General features: G+C 45.4%; 1 protein-coding gene across 4 annotated transcripts in view; it reads left to right on the forward strand.

Annotated features, from left to right (window-relative positions):
- TTC7A (tetratricopeptide repeat domain 7A) overlaps window positions 1-11,371 on the forward strand; it is a 464,279-nt gene extending 452,908 nt beyond the window's left edge. For all 4 annotated transcript variants that reach the window (XM_068233041.1, XM_068233042.1, XM_068233046.1 and 1 more), the window contains one exon: window positions 4,394-11,371. In XM_068233041.1, coding sequence (XP_068089142.1) covers window positions 4,394-4,615 — 222 coding nt within the window. In that variant the 3' untranslated portion in view covers window positions 4,616-11,371. The remainder of the gene's footprint in view (window positions 1-4,393) is intronic.
- The last annotated feature ends 1,942 nt before the right edge of the window (window positions 11,372-13,313 follow it).

Here is a 13,313-nt window from a genome sequence, read left to right on the forward strand (position 1 = left end):
TAAGACCGTCCCTGGTGGTGCCTAACCCTAAGACCCCCCTGGAGGTGCCTAACCCTAAGACCCTCCCTGGTGGTGCCTAAGACCCTCCCTGGAGGTGCCTAACCCTAAGACCCCCCTGGTGGTGCCAAAACCTAAGATCCCTCTCGGTGGTGTCTAACACTAAGACTCCCCCCTGGTGCCAAACCCTAATATCCCCCTTCGCCCATCGGGTGCCTCGGAGTGCTGAAATTTTGCCTGCTGTATGGTAATCTGGCACCTAAGGGAGCCCAATTGTACCTTTTTTGCCACCTTATAAAAGCGATTAGCGGCAAAGGAGGTAATTTTCAGTACCCGATAGCGGCCGCTGCCATGTGCCAAAATTTCCCTTGATTGCTGCTAATCATGGACTTTATAATAGGCGTCTATGGTGGGGCATTTTTTTTCCATATGGGCTTTTGCGCCCTTTTTACCTGATTCGAGAGAAGGGTTGCTTCACGCCAGCCTGGGCCACACAGATGTCCTTTCCGCAAACAAACGTCTATTTATTGAGTTATTAGCGGAAGCAGCGCGGCCTGCGCCGTGGTCTGTCAGAGACACTGATTAGTAAACCTCTCATTTCTGGAGTCTAGTAATTCAGCGTTAATTGCTTCATATTGAATTACAGCGAGGAGCGGAGGAGACAGGCAGAAGACGGACAGGAACACTTATCGGTATGACGCGCAGCGCTGCCATAGCAGCGGGGAAACGGGTCAGGAAGCGCAGGGAGAACAATGCTCGGCCAATTTAGGAGTCATGTCAAACTGACTTCACGTTTCAAGAGGCTGAGAGTTTACATAGACACAGTCCATGCCGGGCTAATTAACATTGCAACGGGATCTGCGGGTAATGGGGCCGCCGTCATTACGGAGCAGTCAAACGCTGCGGCGCTGCTTAACATTTCAGCGGCGGAAGGTAGAGAGGCTGCCTGGCACACATAATGAGGTGCGCCCCCCTTCCCCAATTCTTGCCTCTTTGTTTAGTAAACCGCTGACTTTTTTCTTTTAGTTAAACTGTGGAGAAGTCCTCTAGATCCGCAGTTTAATTAAAGAGACACTGAAGCGAAAAAAAAATATGATATAATGAATTGGTTGTGTACTATGAATAATTACTAGAAGATTAGCAGCAAAGAAAATATTCTCATACTTTTATTTTCAGGTATATAGTGTTTTTTCTAACATTGCATCATTCTATAATATGTGCAGATTACACAACACTCAGCAATCAAAATGATTCTTTCAGAGCAGTCTGTGAACTAATGACCTCTCCTCTGGCAGAGAAAAAGTAAATAGTTCAATAACACTTAAGATAATAAAAGTCAGATAACAGCCCTCTCCACGACTTTGAAAGTCGCAGAGCTTAATGGCTTTTTTGCATAGAGATAACAACTGGAGTTTCTTAACTCTTCCTGTACTGGAAACAATTACACTGATGTATCTGATCTTAATGTCTTATTTCTTAGCTGTACTACACATACAAATCATAATATCATAATTTTTTTTTCGCTTCAGTGTCTCTTTAAACAGCGGCTGTTGGTTTCAGTCGGGGAGCTGTCAGAAGTCTGCTAAAGGCAATCGGTTCTGTTTATTCCTTTACTTGCTGGAGCAGAGTTTTTTTTTTTAAAGAGTATGTGGGCAGCACGATGGCATAGCGGTTAGCACTCTCGCCTTGCAGCGCTGGGTACCTGGTTCTAAACTCAGCACGGAGGTTGTATGTTCTCCCCGAGTTTGTGTGGGTTTCCTCCAGGCACTCTGGTTTCCTCCCACACCCCAAAAACATACAAAAAAGGAAATTTGCACTAAACTATGATACATGCACTACACAATACATACGTTGACATATGACTATGGTAGGGATTAGATTGTGAGCTCCTCTGACCGACAGTTAAGTGACAAGATAATATACTATGTACAGCACTAAATAATAATACTAAAGTGCATCTATATACTCAGCAGCCAAGGCTGGATTCACACAGTGGTCAGTTGGATAACGCATGCGCTATGTGTGTGAACTGCAATGGAGACTGGACATAAACGTTGATATGAAGCCAGCATGCAGTGAGTTAGAATAACGCGATCAGTTACAACGCAGCTCTGTGAACAGGCCTGTGCATTAGGTTGACATGCAGAATTATTCTGCAGCACAACTGATGCAGTGTGAAAGGACCCTTAGGCCCTGTTCACAGTGGTCAGTCTCGTTGCAGAATACTTCTGTTTTGGGCCTGTTCACAGTACTGCCTTGTCACCAATTCTAACTCGCTGTATGCAGGCTTTGTATGAAAGTCTATGTCCAGTCTCCATTGCAGTTCACACTCATTATAACGCATGTGTTATGCAACAGACCACTGTGAAGCTAGCCTGAGACCCCTTTCACACTGGGCCCGGTGCAGTGTGGTAATTTGACCGCAGCCCAATGAAAGTCTATGGGGCCATTCATAGCGGTGTGGGGCGAGAAGACGGAAGTGACGTGGCGAACTAGAAGTCACGGTGATGTAGGGATTTAAATAAATGAATGTGGTTGCATTGTGGTGCACATGCGCAGAAGCGTAATTTTACAACAGGTATTTTCACCTTATTAAGATGTAGAGATAAGTTTTCATAGTGAGAGAGTTATCTTATCACTTCATTCCTTAAGTTACCTCCTCTGTAGTTATTTTCACTTGCAGTTAAGTAACAGCCTGTCTTTAACTTTAGAATTCTGGAGTTATTTTAAGGATTGAAATGTTAACTTTAGAGATTTCACCTTAACTTAAAGACAGAGTTAAGTTAAGTTTACTACATGCATTATCACCATGGTGATAACACTAGAAACAGCTCAGAAACTTTATTAACCTCTAGCCGACCACGTCACGCCGACGGGCAGCCCCAGGACCGCCTAACGCCGATCGGCGTAAAGTCTTGGGGCAGGAATTTGCAGAAGATCATGCATGCTGGTGCGCGCGCATCTCTACTTGGATGACAGAGCTCGTCATCAGTCTCCCAGCTGCGATCGCCATCTATTTAGTCTGTACAGCGCTGCGTTCTAAGGCAGCGATGTACTGGGGACAGCCGAGTGACACTCCGATGGCTGTCATAGGCTGGCAGAGGGGGAGAGGGAGGGACTGTTATAAAAATCATTTAAAAAATAGCGTTTTTTATTAAAAAAAAATATTTATAATAAATAAACAATCCTGGGAGCTATCAGAGCCCACCAACAGAAATCTCTGTTGGTGGGCAGAAAAGGGGGGAGATGACTTGTGCTGAGTGGTACAGCCTATTTTGTAAAAAATGGCCTGACCACTAGGGGGGTTTAATCCCATGGTAAGGTGAGAATAATATGGAGGCTGCCATATTTATTTCCTTTTAAGCAATACCAGTTACCTGGCTGCCCTGCTGGTCCTCTGCCTCTAATATTTTCAACCATAGCCCCTGAACAAGCATGCAGCACGTCGGGGGTTTCTGACATGATTGTCAGAATTGACAAGATTAGCTGCATGCTTGTTTCTGGTGTAATTCAGACACTACTGCAGCCAAATAGATCAGCAGGGCTGCCAGGCAACCACTATTTAAAAGGAAATAAATATGGCAGCCTCCATATCACTCTGACCTCAGGTTCACTTTAAGTGGTTAAGGACAGGAGATAAGCTTAGCGAATTGAGGCCATTGCTGTGACATTTTATGCTCCTGTAGGCAATAAAGGAAATACATTTTCCTAGCTGATTTTTGCTGTCTTTCTTTCTTTGCCTACATAGGAGATGTCATCTTGCTGGTGATGTCAGTGCTATACACAGAACAGGGAGAATTCACAACGCTTTGAATCTCTAGTGCTAGTTGTGTCACATCCGCCGGACAACAGAAAGAGAGAATAAGCTTTTATGCTCTGTTCACACCATGGGGCTTGATTCAGTAAGACAAATAGCATGCCTTATCAGAGTTAACACACATTATGAGAGTTATCACGCCTTATCAGAGTTAACACAACTTATGATAGTTAACACACCTTATCAGAGTAGCATAGCGGGCACTACGAATGTATGCCTGCTAATTGGCATTGATGAGAGCTCCACTCATCCTTCCCTGAGCCCCTGCAGGTCCAATCACTTTAGTGGACATTATCACCGCACTTTGATTGGCCCAATAGGCTGCCTGTCAAATTTCCTGTCAGGTGGATAAATTGGGTAAATAGTCAGTGGTGGTAACTCAGTCCAGAGGCCTGGCACTGCTCAATAAAAGTTCTCGCCACTCAGCAAACATGCGATCTCAGTGCTGGTTCTGAGTGCAGAATTAGGCAATGAAATGAATGACTGAATGATATTGTTGCAGCTCATCTGCGATATGTTCGGATACAGTTACCCTACTGGTGGAGGAGATGTATAACAGCTGCTGCTTTCATCTTTCAGGGTCTTGCACTGATGAGGCTCGGGAGGTACAGTCTGGCTGAGAAGTTCCTCAGGGATGCGGTACGGCTGCAGAGCACATCACATGATGCCTGGAAGGGGCTGGGAGACGCTCTACAGGCACAAGGGAAGGACGAAGCAGCTGTGGAATGTTTCATCGCCGCGCTAGACCTGGAGTCCAGCAGTCCGGTGTTCCCGTTCACCATTATACCTCGAGAACTGTGATCAACTCTCCAAGAACTGGAAAATTCAAATCCTGCAATATGACTGCCTCCATATGTAAGGCTGCCAGAATGGACCGCCTCACAACAATCAAAAGTTTTAAAAAATGGCTTCCTCCCTTGCTCTAATGGAGACCGGTCATGTGATAATGCCACACCGATCATTGCCTACTGCATTGGATGAAAATTACCCAGAGCCGAGGTTCAGCTGCTCACTCAAGCCTGCTGCTTCTGCTCACTCACAGTTCAGAGGACATATGGAGGAGGAGTCTTGTGCATGTAAGTGATTGGTTAGTTTTGACTAGTGACAGGAAGGAACAAGCGTGAGTGAGCAGAGAAGTCTAGGCTGCAGGATTAAGCAGTCATTGGCTGACATTATCACTTGACAAGGCTGTATTGGAACGCGGAAGCAAGCTTTTAACCTTTGATTTATCTGAGTTCTGTTTAATCCATTTGGCTGTCCTACATGATTAGCTGAGTCATATTGCCGGGTTTAGGTCCATCTTAATATTTCAACCAGTGAACATTTAGTAATATACTGTCGGGCTAAACTAACCAAAGCCTTCTTATCCTGAGCTGCCTGGACCACTGCCCGCTGCAACTATGGTTAGAAAGGAACTCTGTCCTCATAAACGTTCGCCAATAGAGAACCGCGATTTACTCTATTAGCGCGGCCCGCAGTACATGATTCAGGCGAGCGTTACTAGGGTAATGACCATTGTAACGTATGTTACCGTAGTAACCCTCGCATGAATCATGTACTGCCGGTCGCTAATACCGTAACTCGTGGTACATTGCCGGCGGTTATAATGGTAATACTGTATTCTATTTCCGGCACATAGTGCACTTACCCTAATACCAGTTGCCGTGCTGTCCTGCTCATCTCTTTGGCTGCAGTAGTGTCTTAATCACACACCTAAAACAAGCATGCATCCAATCCAGTCTGACTTCAGTCACCTGATCCGCATGCTTGTTCTGGGGCTATGGCTAACAGTATTAGAGACTCAGGATCAGCAGGACAGCCAGGCAATGTGCATTGTTTAAAGGAAATAAATATGTCAGCCTCCCTATACCTCTCAGTTCTGGCGTGCTTTAACCGATCTTTAGTATCTGGCACCCTGGCAGAGGCGTAGCTAGGGGTTTTGGCGTAGCTAGGGGTTTTCAGCACCCAGGGATAAAGTCAGTGTTGGCGCCCCCTGGTGACAAGGTGTGAGCCATAAGGGGGTCCGTCATGCTTTCCCAGAGATGTTTGAGTTTTAGAATAATTTCCTGAATGTCCGACCTGCACCTGATTAAGAACAGGATCGATTTTCAGATCAGCACTGCACAAAATCGATCCTGTTCTCCATCAGTAGCAGATCGGACATGCCGGAAATGATCAATTTGACCCATTGATCTGGCAGGACATTGCATCGTGTGTACCGGGCATTAGAAAGCTGGAAGATACAAAGAAATACACATCATCTACTCTGCTGATGCAAACATGGCAAGCGCTGATTACAGCAGGGAGATAGAATAGAACAAAACTCCGGGGCAGAGAGGAGGAGGAAGCGGGGAGAAGATTGGATCCTTCCACCGTCTTTCATAGACTCCTCAACGGGGACCCATCAAGGAAAGTAAAACCTGTAACTGCGCCCCCCAGATGCTGCGCCCGGGGACAGATGTACCTCTTGCCCCCCCCCATAGCTACTCCTCTGCACTGGATCATTAGTTTTCTGGCACCCTGGACCATTAAATGACCAGCAATAGAAGATCTACAGGGGTTGGACAAAATAATGGAAACACCAAACATTTTGGCATCATAATCTTTGAACATGTTTTAAGCAGTCAAAACTTGACATATGTTTATTATTTTTCTAATTTGATATGTTTAATCACAATAATTGTTTTTTACAGATATTTAAACCAAAGTTGGTTATAATTTATAAAAATGGCAGATCTCTCAGACTTTCAAAGAGGCCAAATTGTTGGTGCTCGTATGGCAGGCGCTACTGTAACAGAAACTGCCCGAATGCTTGGCATTTCAAGAGGTACTGTCTCAAAAGCAATGACTGCCTTTGAAAGAGAAAGAAAAACGTCCTCAGCAAAGCACAGTTGTGGCCGAAAGTCGAAGTTGTCTGAGAGAGACCGTCGGACTCTAAATCGAATTGTTAGAAAAGCTTGCAAGACCACGGCTCTTAAAATCACTGCAGATCTGAATAAACATCTACAGAACCCAGTTTCCACAAAAACTGTTTGCCGGGAGCTGCACAAATCTGGATTCCACGGAAGAACTGCAATTAGAAAACCTCTGCTCTCAAAGACAAATATTTCAAAGCCTTTAGAATGGTGTAGAAACCACCAGAATCGGTCCCTCGAGCAGTGGAAAAATGTGACTTTCTCTGACGAATCATCGTTTACCTTATTTCCGACCTCCGGCCGAGTGTACATTTGGAGACTGCCAAAACAAGCATTTCATCCAGACTGCCTTCTCCCAACCGTAAAACATGGCGGGGGTTCTGTGATGATCTGGGGTTCTATTTCTTGGAAATCCTCCGGCCAATGATTTCCCTTCATGGAAGAATTAACAGCCGAGATTATTTAGGCATTTTGGGCGACCAAGTTCATCCTATGGTTCAAGAACTGTTTCCGGAGGGAAATGCCATCTTTCAAGATGATAATGCCCCAATCCATACAGCTACAATTGTTAAAGAATGGCACATGGAACATTCTAATGAAGTTGAGCATCTCATCTGCCCGCCACAATCCCCAGACCTCAACATTATTGAGCATTTATGGTCGTTTTTAGAGATTCAAGTAAGAAGTCGAAACCGCCATCATCTCTAAAAGAACTGGAGGGTGTTTTAACTAAAGAATGGGCTAAAATTCCTTTGGAAACAATTCACAATTTGTATGAACCAATACCTCGGAGAATTGAGGCTGTAATTTCTGCAAAAGGTGGACCTTCACCATATTAGAATATATTTTGGTGATTTTCAAGGTGTTTCCATTATTTTGTCCAACCCCTGTAATTGTTTCCATTATTCACTCCCTCCGCATGACACCACTTGATTATACTCTGCCTGTAGTCCCTCCTTCCCTCTCCATAGAACAGGCCATGTAGCAGAACTCCAGGGCTCATATGCAATTACATTTTTCTCCCAAGTCATATTTTCAAACTTGTCAATAAAAATGCATTTTAAATGCACCAGCAAGTAAGAAAATAACTAACATAGTTTTGGTAGTACTTTTCCAACTACTTTTTGGTACTTTTTCAATTGCAAGGCGTTGAACAGTTATTCTAAATAGAAGAGGAAAAATGATCTCCTGGGACATACATGTCAAACTCCGGCCCGCGGGCCAAATCTGGCCCTCAGAGCCATTAAATCTGTCCCTCAAGTGGTTTCTCCACTTTGCATTATGTTTGGCCCACTCTAGACCACCAGGGAAGTTATATTGGAGTTGATGCCCTAGATCACCAGGGAAGCCATATGGGGGAGGTAGGGGAAAGCATTTAATACTAGGGAACTATATAGGGGAGATTGGGCGTCTCTAGTCACCAGGGAACTGTATAGGGGAGGGTGGACCACTAGACACCAGGGAACTGTATAGGGGAGGGAGGACCACTAGACACCAGGGAACTATATAGGGGAGGGAGGACCACTAGACACCAGGGAACTGTATAGGGGAGGGAGGACCACTAGACACCAAGGAACTGTATAGGGGAGGGAGGACCACTAGACACCAGGGAACTGTTTAGGGGTTGGAGGGTGGCCATTAGACACCAGAGAACTTTATAAGGGAGGAATGTGACCAGTAGACATTGAGGCTGGCCCGCGACTTGGTCCCAGTGTTCAATTTCGGCCCACTTTGTATTCGAGTTTGACACCCCTGTGTCCTAGGAGAAAACTCTGAAGGTCTGTATAGCGCTCATTACCTAAACTGTTGCATGACAATCAAACCATGATCATTAAAGGACACATGAGGTGAAAATAAGCTGATGAGAAAAACAATTGTATCTATCCTCCTTTTCCTAATTTTTTTTTAGCTATTCCACCTTTTTATTTCATATTTAAATCTAGTTTTTAAGTTTTTACTGTTTGATTGTCTCTGCTCGATGACACCTTCATTGAAGTATGCCAGAGCTCAAATCTATGAATTGATGACCCTTTTTATCTCTTTCCTGCTCTCAGAAGCCATTTACTGGCAGGAAAGTGTTTTATGGCTGTAATTACTTATCAGTGAGGGTTATGCTATAGTCTGACCTGGATGTTTAACTCTTTCAGGTAGAGAAAGAGGAAGAGGAACACAGCCTAGTTATTGTGTGCTTGGCACTGTTCATACACATGTATTTCTCAACATGCCACCTCAGTTGTCCTTTAAGGTCAACGTTTATCAAATATGTATACAAAACTCTACCTGAATCATATCAGATTATAGTGAAGATGAGGGAATAGCAGTCAGTGGACTGTAACGATTACAGACACTCTACATTTCTGTAAATACATTACTTTTGGTGCTCTTTGAGTTCCTAACAGCAGTAGACACAGGCCACATGGCAGTCTAGCCCGAGCACTCCTACCCAAAGCAATAATGATCAGCCTCAGTGAGGGCGCCCTCTGTGGTAAAGGTCTGCAGCTGCCACGGTACAGAAAAAATATTTTGCAAGGCTTGAAAAAAGAAAAACCTTTGGAAATTTCAGCCCATCAGAATCACCCCAAACACCATTTTGAGTAGGTAAAGAGCAGTATGCAAATCGCTGCAGCCCCTACCAGCCAATCAGAAATGACTGCACTGACTGAATGGTGATATTTGATTGGTGGCTGTGGGTTACTGCAGTTGGGACATTATCACTGCTTACTGAATGTGCCTTATTTCTGTGATCCCCACTGCCTTCTATGCAAGACATTCCTGTCGTTTTATAGGAAGCCTGGCTTGCACTAAATGAGCACTTCTCTGTAAATATGTGTGATTTGGTTGTGGGCAGTGTTCATCTACATGCATTACAATCAAACTATCAGGCGATTAAGTGGAACAATCTTATTTTTGAAATGCAGTTTTATTTTATATATCTTCGTGTGTAAAGGAGGTTAGAACATGTTTTGGGGTTTATTCTGTTGTCTGCGTCTCCCCCGGTAGATCTTCACTTCCTTCCTGTCCCTGGAATCCCAGCAACCGCCATGGGTGGAACTCTGGTGAACCCGGGGACAGGAATTGAGGGATACAGCTCTGCCTGCAGATCTGCCACTTTGTCATAGCAGGTAAGAATGTTGAGATATGCACTACAAAGCACTGCAAAGGGCATTGCAATTATCTCCTGTGTGTGACCGCCCCTTCCCCAATCTGATTCTTCTCCCTGATAACCCCTCTATCTGACTCTTCTCTCTACCTGATACCCCTCTATCTGCCTCTTCTCTCTCCCTGATACCCCCTCTATCTGCCTCTTCTCTCTCCCTGATACCCCCTCTATCTGACTCCCCTTCCCTGATACCCCCGCTATCTGACTCCTCTCTCCCTGATACCCCTCTATCTGCCTCTTCTCTCCCTGATACCCCCTCTATCTGACCCCCCTTCTCTGATACCCCCCTTCTCTACCTGATGCCCCCTCTATCTGACTCTTCTCTCCTTGATGCCCCCTCTATCTGCCTCTTCTCTCCCTGATACCCCCTCGATCTGACTCCTCTTCCCTGATATCCCCTCTATCTGCCTCTTCTCTCCCTGATACCCCCTCTATCTGACTCCCCTTCCCTGATACCCCCTCTATCTGACTCCCCTTCCCTGATACCCCCGCTATCTGACTCCTCTCTCCCTGATACCCCTCTATCTGCCTCTTCTCTCCCTGATACCCCCTCTATCTGACCCCCCTTCTCTGATACCCCCCTTCTCTAGCTGATGCCCCCTCTATCTGACTCTTCTCTCCTTGATGCCCCCTCTATCTGCCTCTTCTCTCCCTGATACCCCCTCTATCTGACTTCCCTTCCCTGATATCCCCTCTATCTGCCTCTTCTCTCCCTGATACCCCCTCTATCTGACTCCCCTTCCCTGATATCCCCTCTATCTGCCTCTTCTCTCCCTGATATCCCCTCTATCTGCCTCTTCTCTCCCTGATACCCCCTCTATCTGCCTCTTCTCTCCCTGATACCCCCTCTATCTGCCTCTTCTCTCCCTGATACCCCCTCTATCTGACTCCCCTTCCCTGATACCCCCTCTATCTGACTCCTCTCTCCCTGATACCCCCTCTATCTGACTCCCCTTCCCTGATATCCCCTCTATCTGCCTCTTCTCTCCCTGATACCCCCTCTATCTGACTCCCCTTCCCTGATATCCCCTCTATCTGACTCTTCTCTCCCTGATGCCCACTCTATCTGACTCTTCCCTTTTTGAGCCCTTTCTGGCTCTTTTACATTGTTCAGGGCCTAGATACAGGGCCACTTCCTGCACTGTGGACTGTCAGTGCTGTTGGCTGCAGTCTTCTCAGATAGATTCAGTCTGTGCCTTAACCCTTACAGTCTAAATGGCATGTTACAAACTGAGCCGCTCACAAGGCTTGGAACGTTTTGCTTTCTCTCTGGAGAGTTGTTCAGCATTACTCAACTGAGCGTTCTTTGAACAGGCTTTTGTGATGAAAAATAACTGGTTTGCAGTGAATTCTGCAGTATGTACAGTGTGTGTCACCAGGTCACACAGATGTTCTCATGTTCTTTTTCCTTCTTTGTTTTCTGGGTCAATCAATGCTGAAGATGAAAATTTGCTAAACAGCTTATTTGTAATTTATTAAAGTCATTTAAATCAAGTTTTCTGTTTTTGTCTTTTTAAAACTTTATAAAAACCTTCAAACCTAAACACAACCACAATCATTGGTTAAATGTTATAGCATTGGAACGTCGAAATAATGTGCCATCTCTGTCCCCTGTACCTCTTCTATGCCCCCCAGGGCCTCCATTGTCCCCCTCTGTGCCACCTCTGCCCTCCTCACCCCCCCACTGTGTCTCCCTGTTCCCTCAGTGTACCCCTCCGTGCCACCTCTATTTCCCCTGAATTTTTTTAAATCATTTTTTTCAAAAACTACAAGGTCTTTTTGAAAAACAATTTTTTTCTTGTTTCCACAGAATCATATTTTAATTTTTTGGGCCCTTTGTATCGGTGGGTCATTCCTAAGTCGGGTGTTCATAAGTCGGGGACTACCTATACTGTACTTGCCTTGGTGATTGCAGGGCCGTTCCGCCCATGACGCCAGGTGACGCTGCTTGCGCAGGCAGCGTCAGGCGGCATCACGCCCACCCCCCTCGCTCACCTGTCCTGATTAGTAGACCTCACATCTGCGTGACCCGCAGCGGCTCCCAAAGCAGTGCTTATACCTGAAGTAATTATTTCCTGTGTATGCGCTGCTATGGGAGCTGCTGCGGGTCACATGATTCTGAGGTCTATTAAGCAGGACAGGTGAGGGGGGCCCAGTGACCCTGTCCTGCTGCAGGAGGCAGCTGCCGCTTTTTTTCACAAAGGCAAGCAGGGGGAGGGACTTACCTCGCTAACTAACCTATACTGGGACTGGGGCAACTATACTACCTATACTGGGGGCAACTATACTACCTACCTATACTGGAGCAACTATACTACCTATACTGGGGCAACTATACTACCTATACTGGGGGCAACTATACTACCTATACTGGGGGCAACTATACTACCTATACTGGGGCAACTATGCAACTATACTACCTATACTGAGGCAACTATACTACCTATACTGGGGCAACTATACTACCTATACTGGGGGCAACTATACTAGCTACCTATACTGGGGCAACTATACTACCTATACTGGTAGCAACTATACTACCTACCTATACTGGAGCAACTATGCAACTATACCACCTATACTGGGGCAACTATACTACCTATACTGGGGGCAACTATACTACCTATACTGGGGGCAACTATACTACCTATACTGGGGGCAACTATGCAACTATACTACCTATACTGGGGCAACTATACTACCTATACTGGGGCAACTATACTACCTATACTTGGGGCAACTATACTACCTATACTGGGGGCAACTATACTAGCTACCTATACTGGGGCAACTATACTACCTATACTGGGGCAACTACGGTATACTACCTATACTGGGGCAATTATACTACCTATACTGGGGCAACTATACTACCTACCTTTACTGGGGCAACTATACTACCTACCTATACTGGGGGCAAATATACTAAATACCTATACTGGGGCAACTATACTACCTATACTGAAGGCAATTATACTAACAACCTATACTGGGGCAACTATACTACCTATACTGGGGGGCAACTTTACTAGCTACCTATACTGGGGCAACTTTACTACCTATACTGGGGGCAACTATACTAGCTACCTATACTGGTGGGTGGCTACTATACTACCTACCTATACTGGGGGCAGCTATACTACCTATACTGGGGGCAACTATACTAACTACATATACTGGGGTAACTACCATATACTACCTATACTGGGGGAAGTTATACTAACAACCTATACTGGGGCAACTATACTACCTATACTGGGGGCAGCTATACTAGCTACCTATACTGGGGCAACTATACTGGCTACCCCTTATACTGGGGGCACCTATACCTGGCTACCTACATACTATACTGAGTGTGAAAGAAGCGGCCCTGGGGATTGGAACAAGGGAAGCAGAGGTGGAAAAGTCACAGAAACTGTCTATA

The sequence above is a fragment of the Hyperolius riggenbachi genome, chromosome 4, assembly GCF_040937935.1.
Source record: "Hyperolius riggenbachi isolate aHypRig1 chromosome 4, aHypRig1.pri, whole genome shotgun sequence".
NCBI lineage: Eukaryota > Metazoa > Chordata > Amphibia > Anura > Hyperoliidae > Hyperolius > Hyperolius riggenbachi.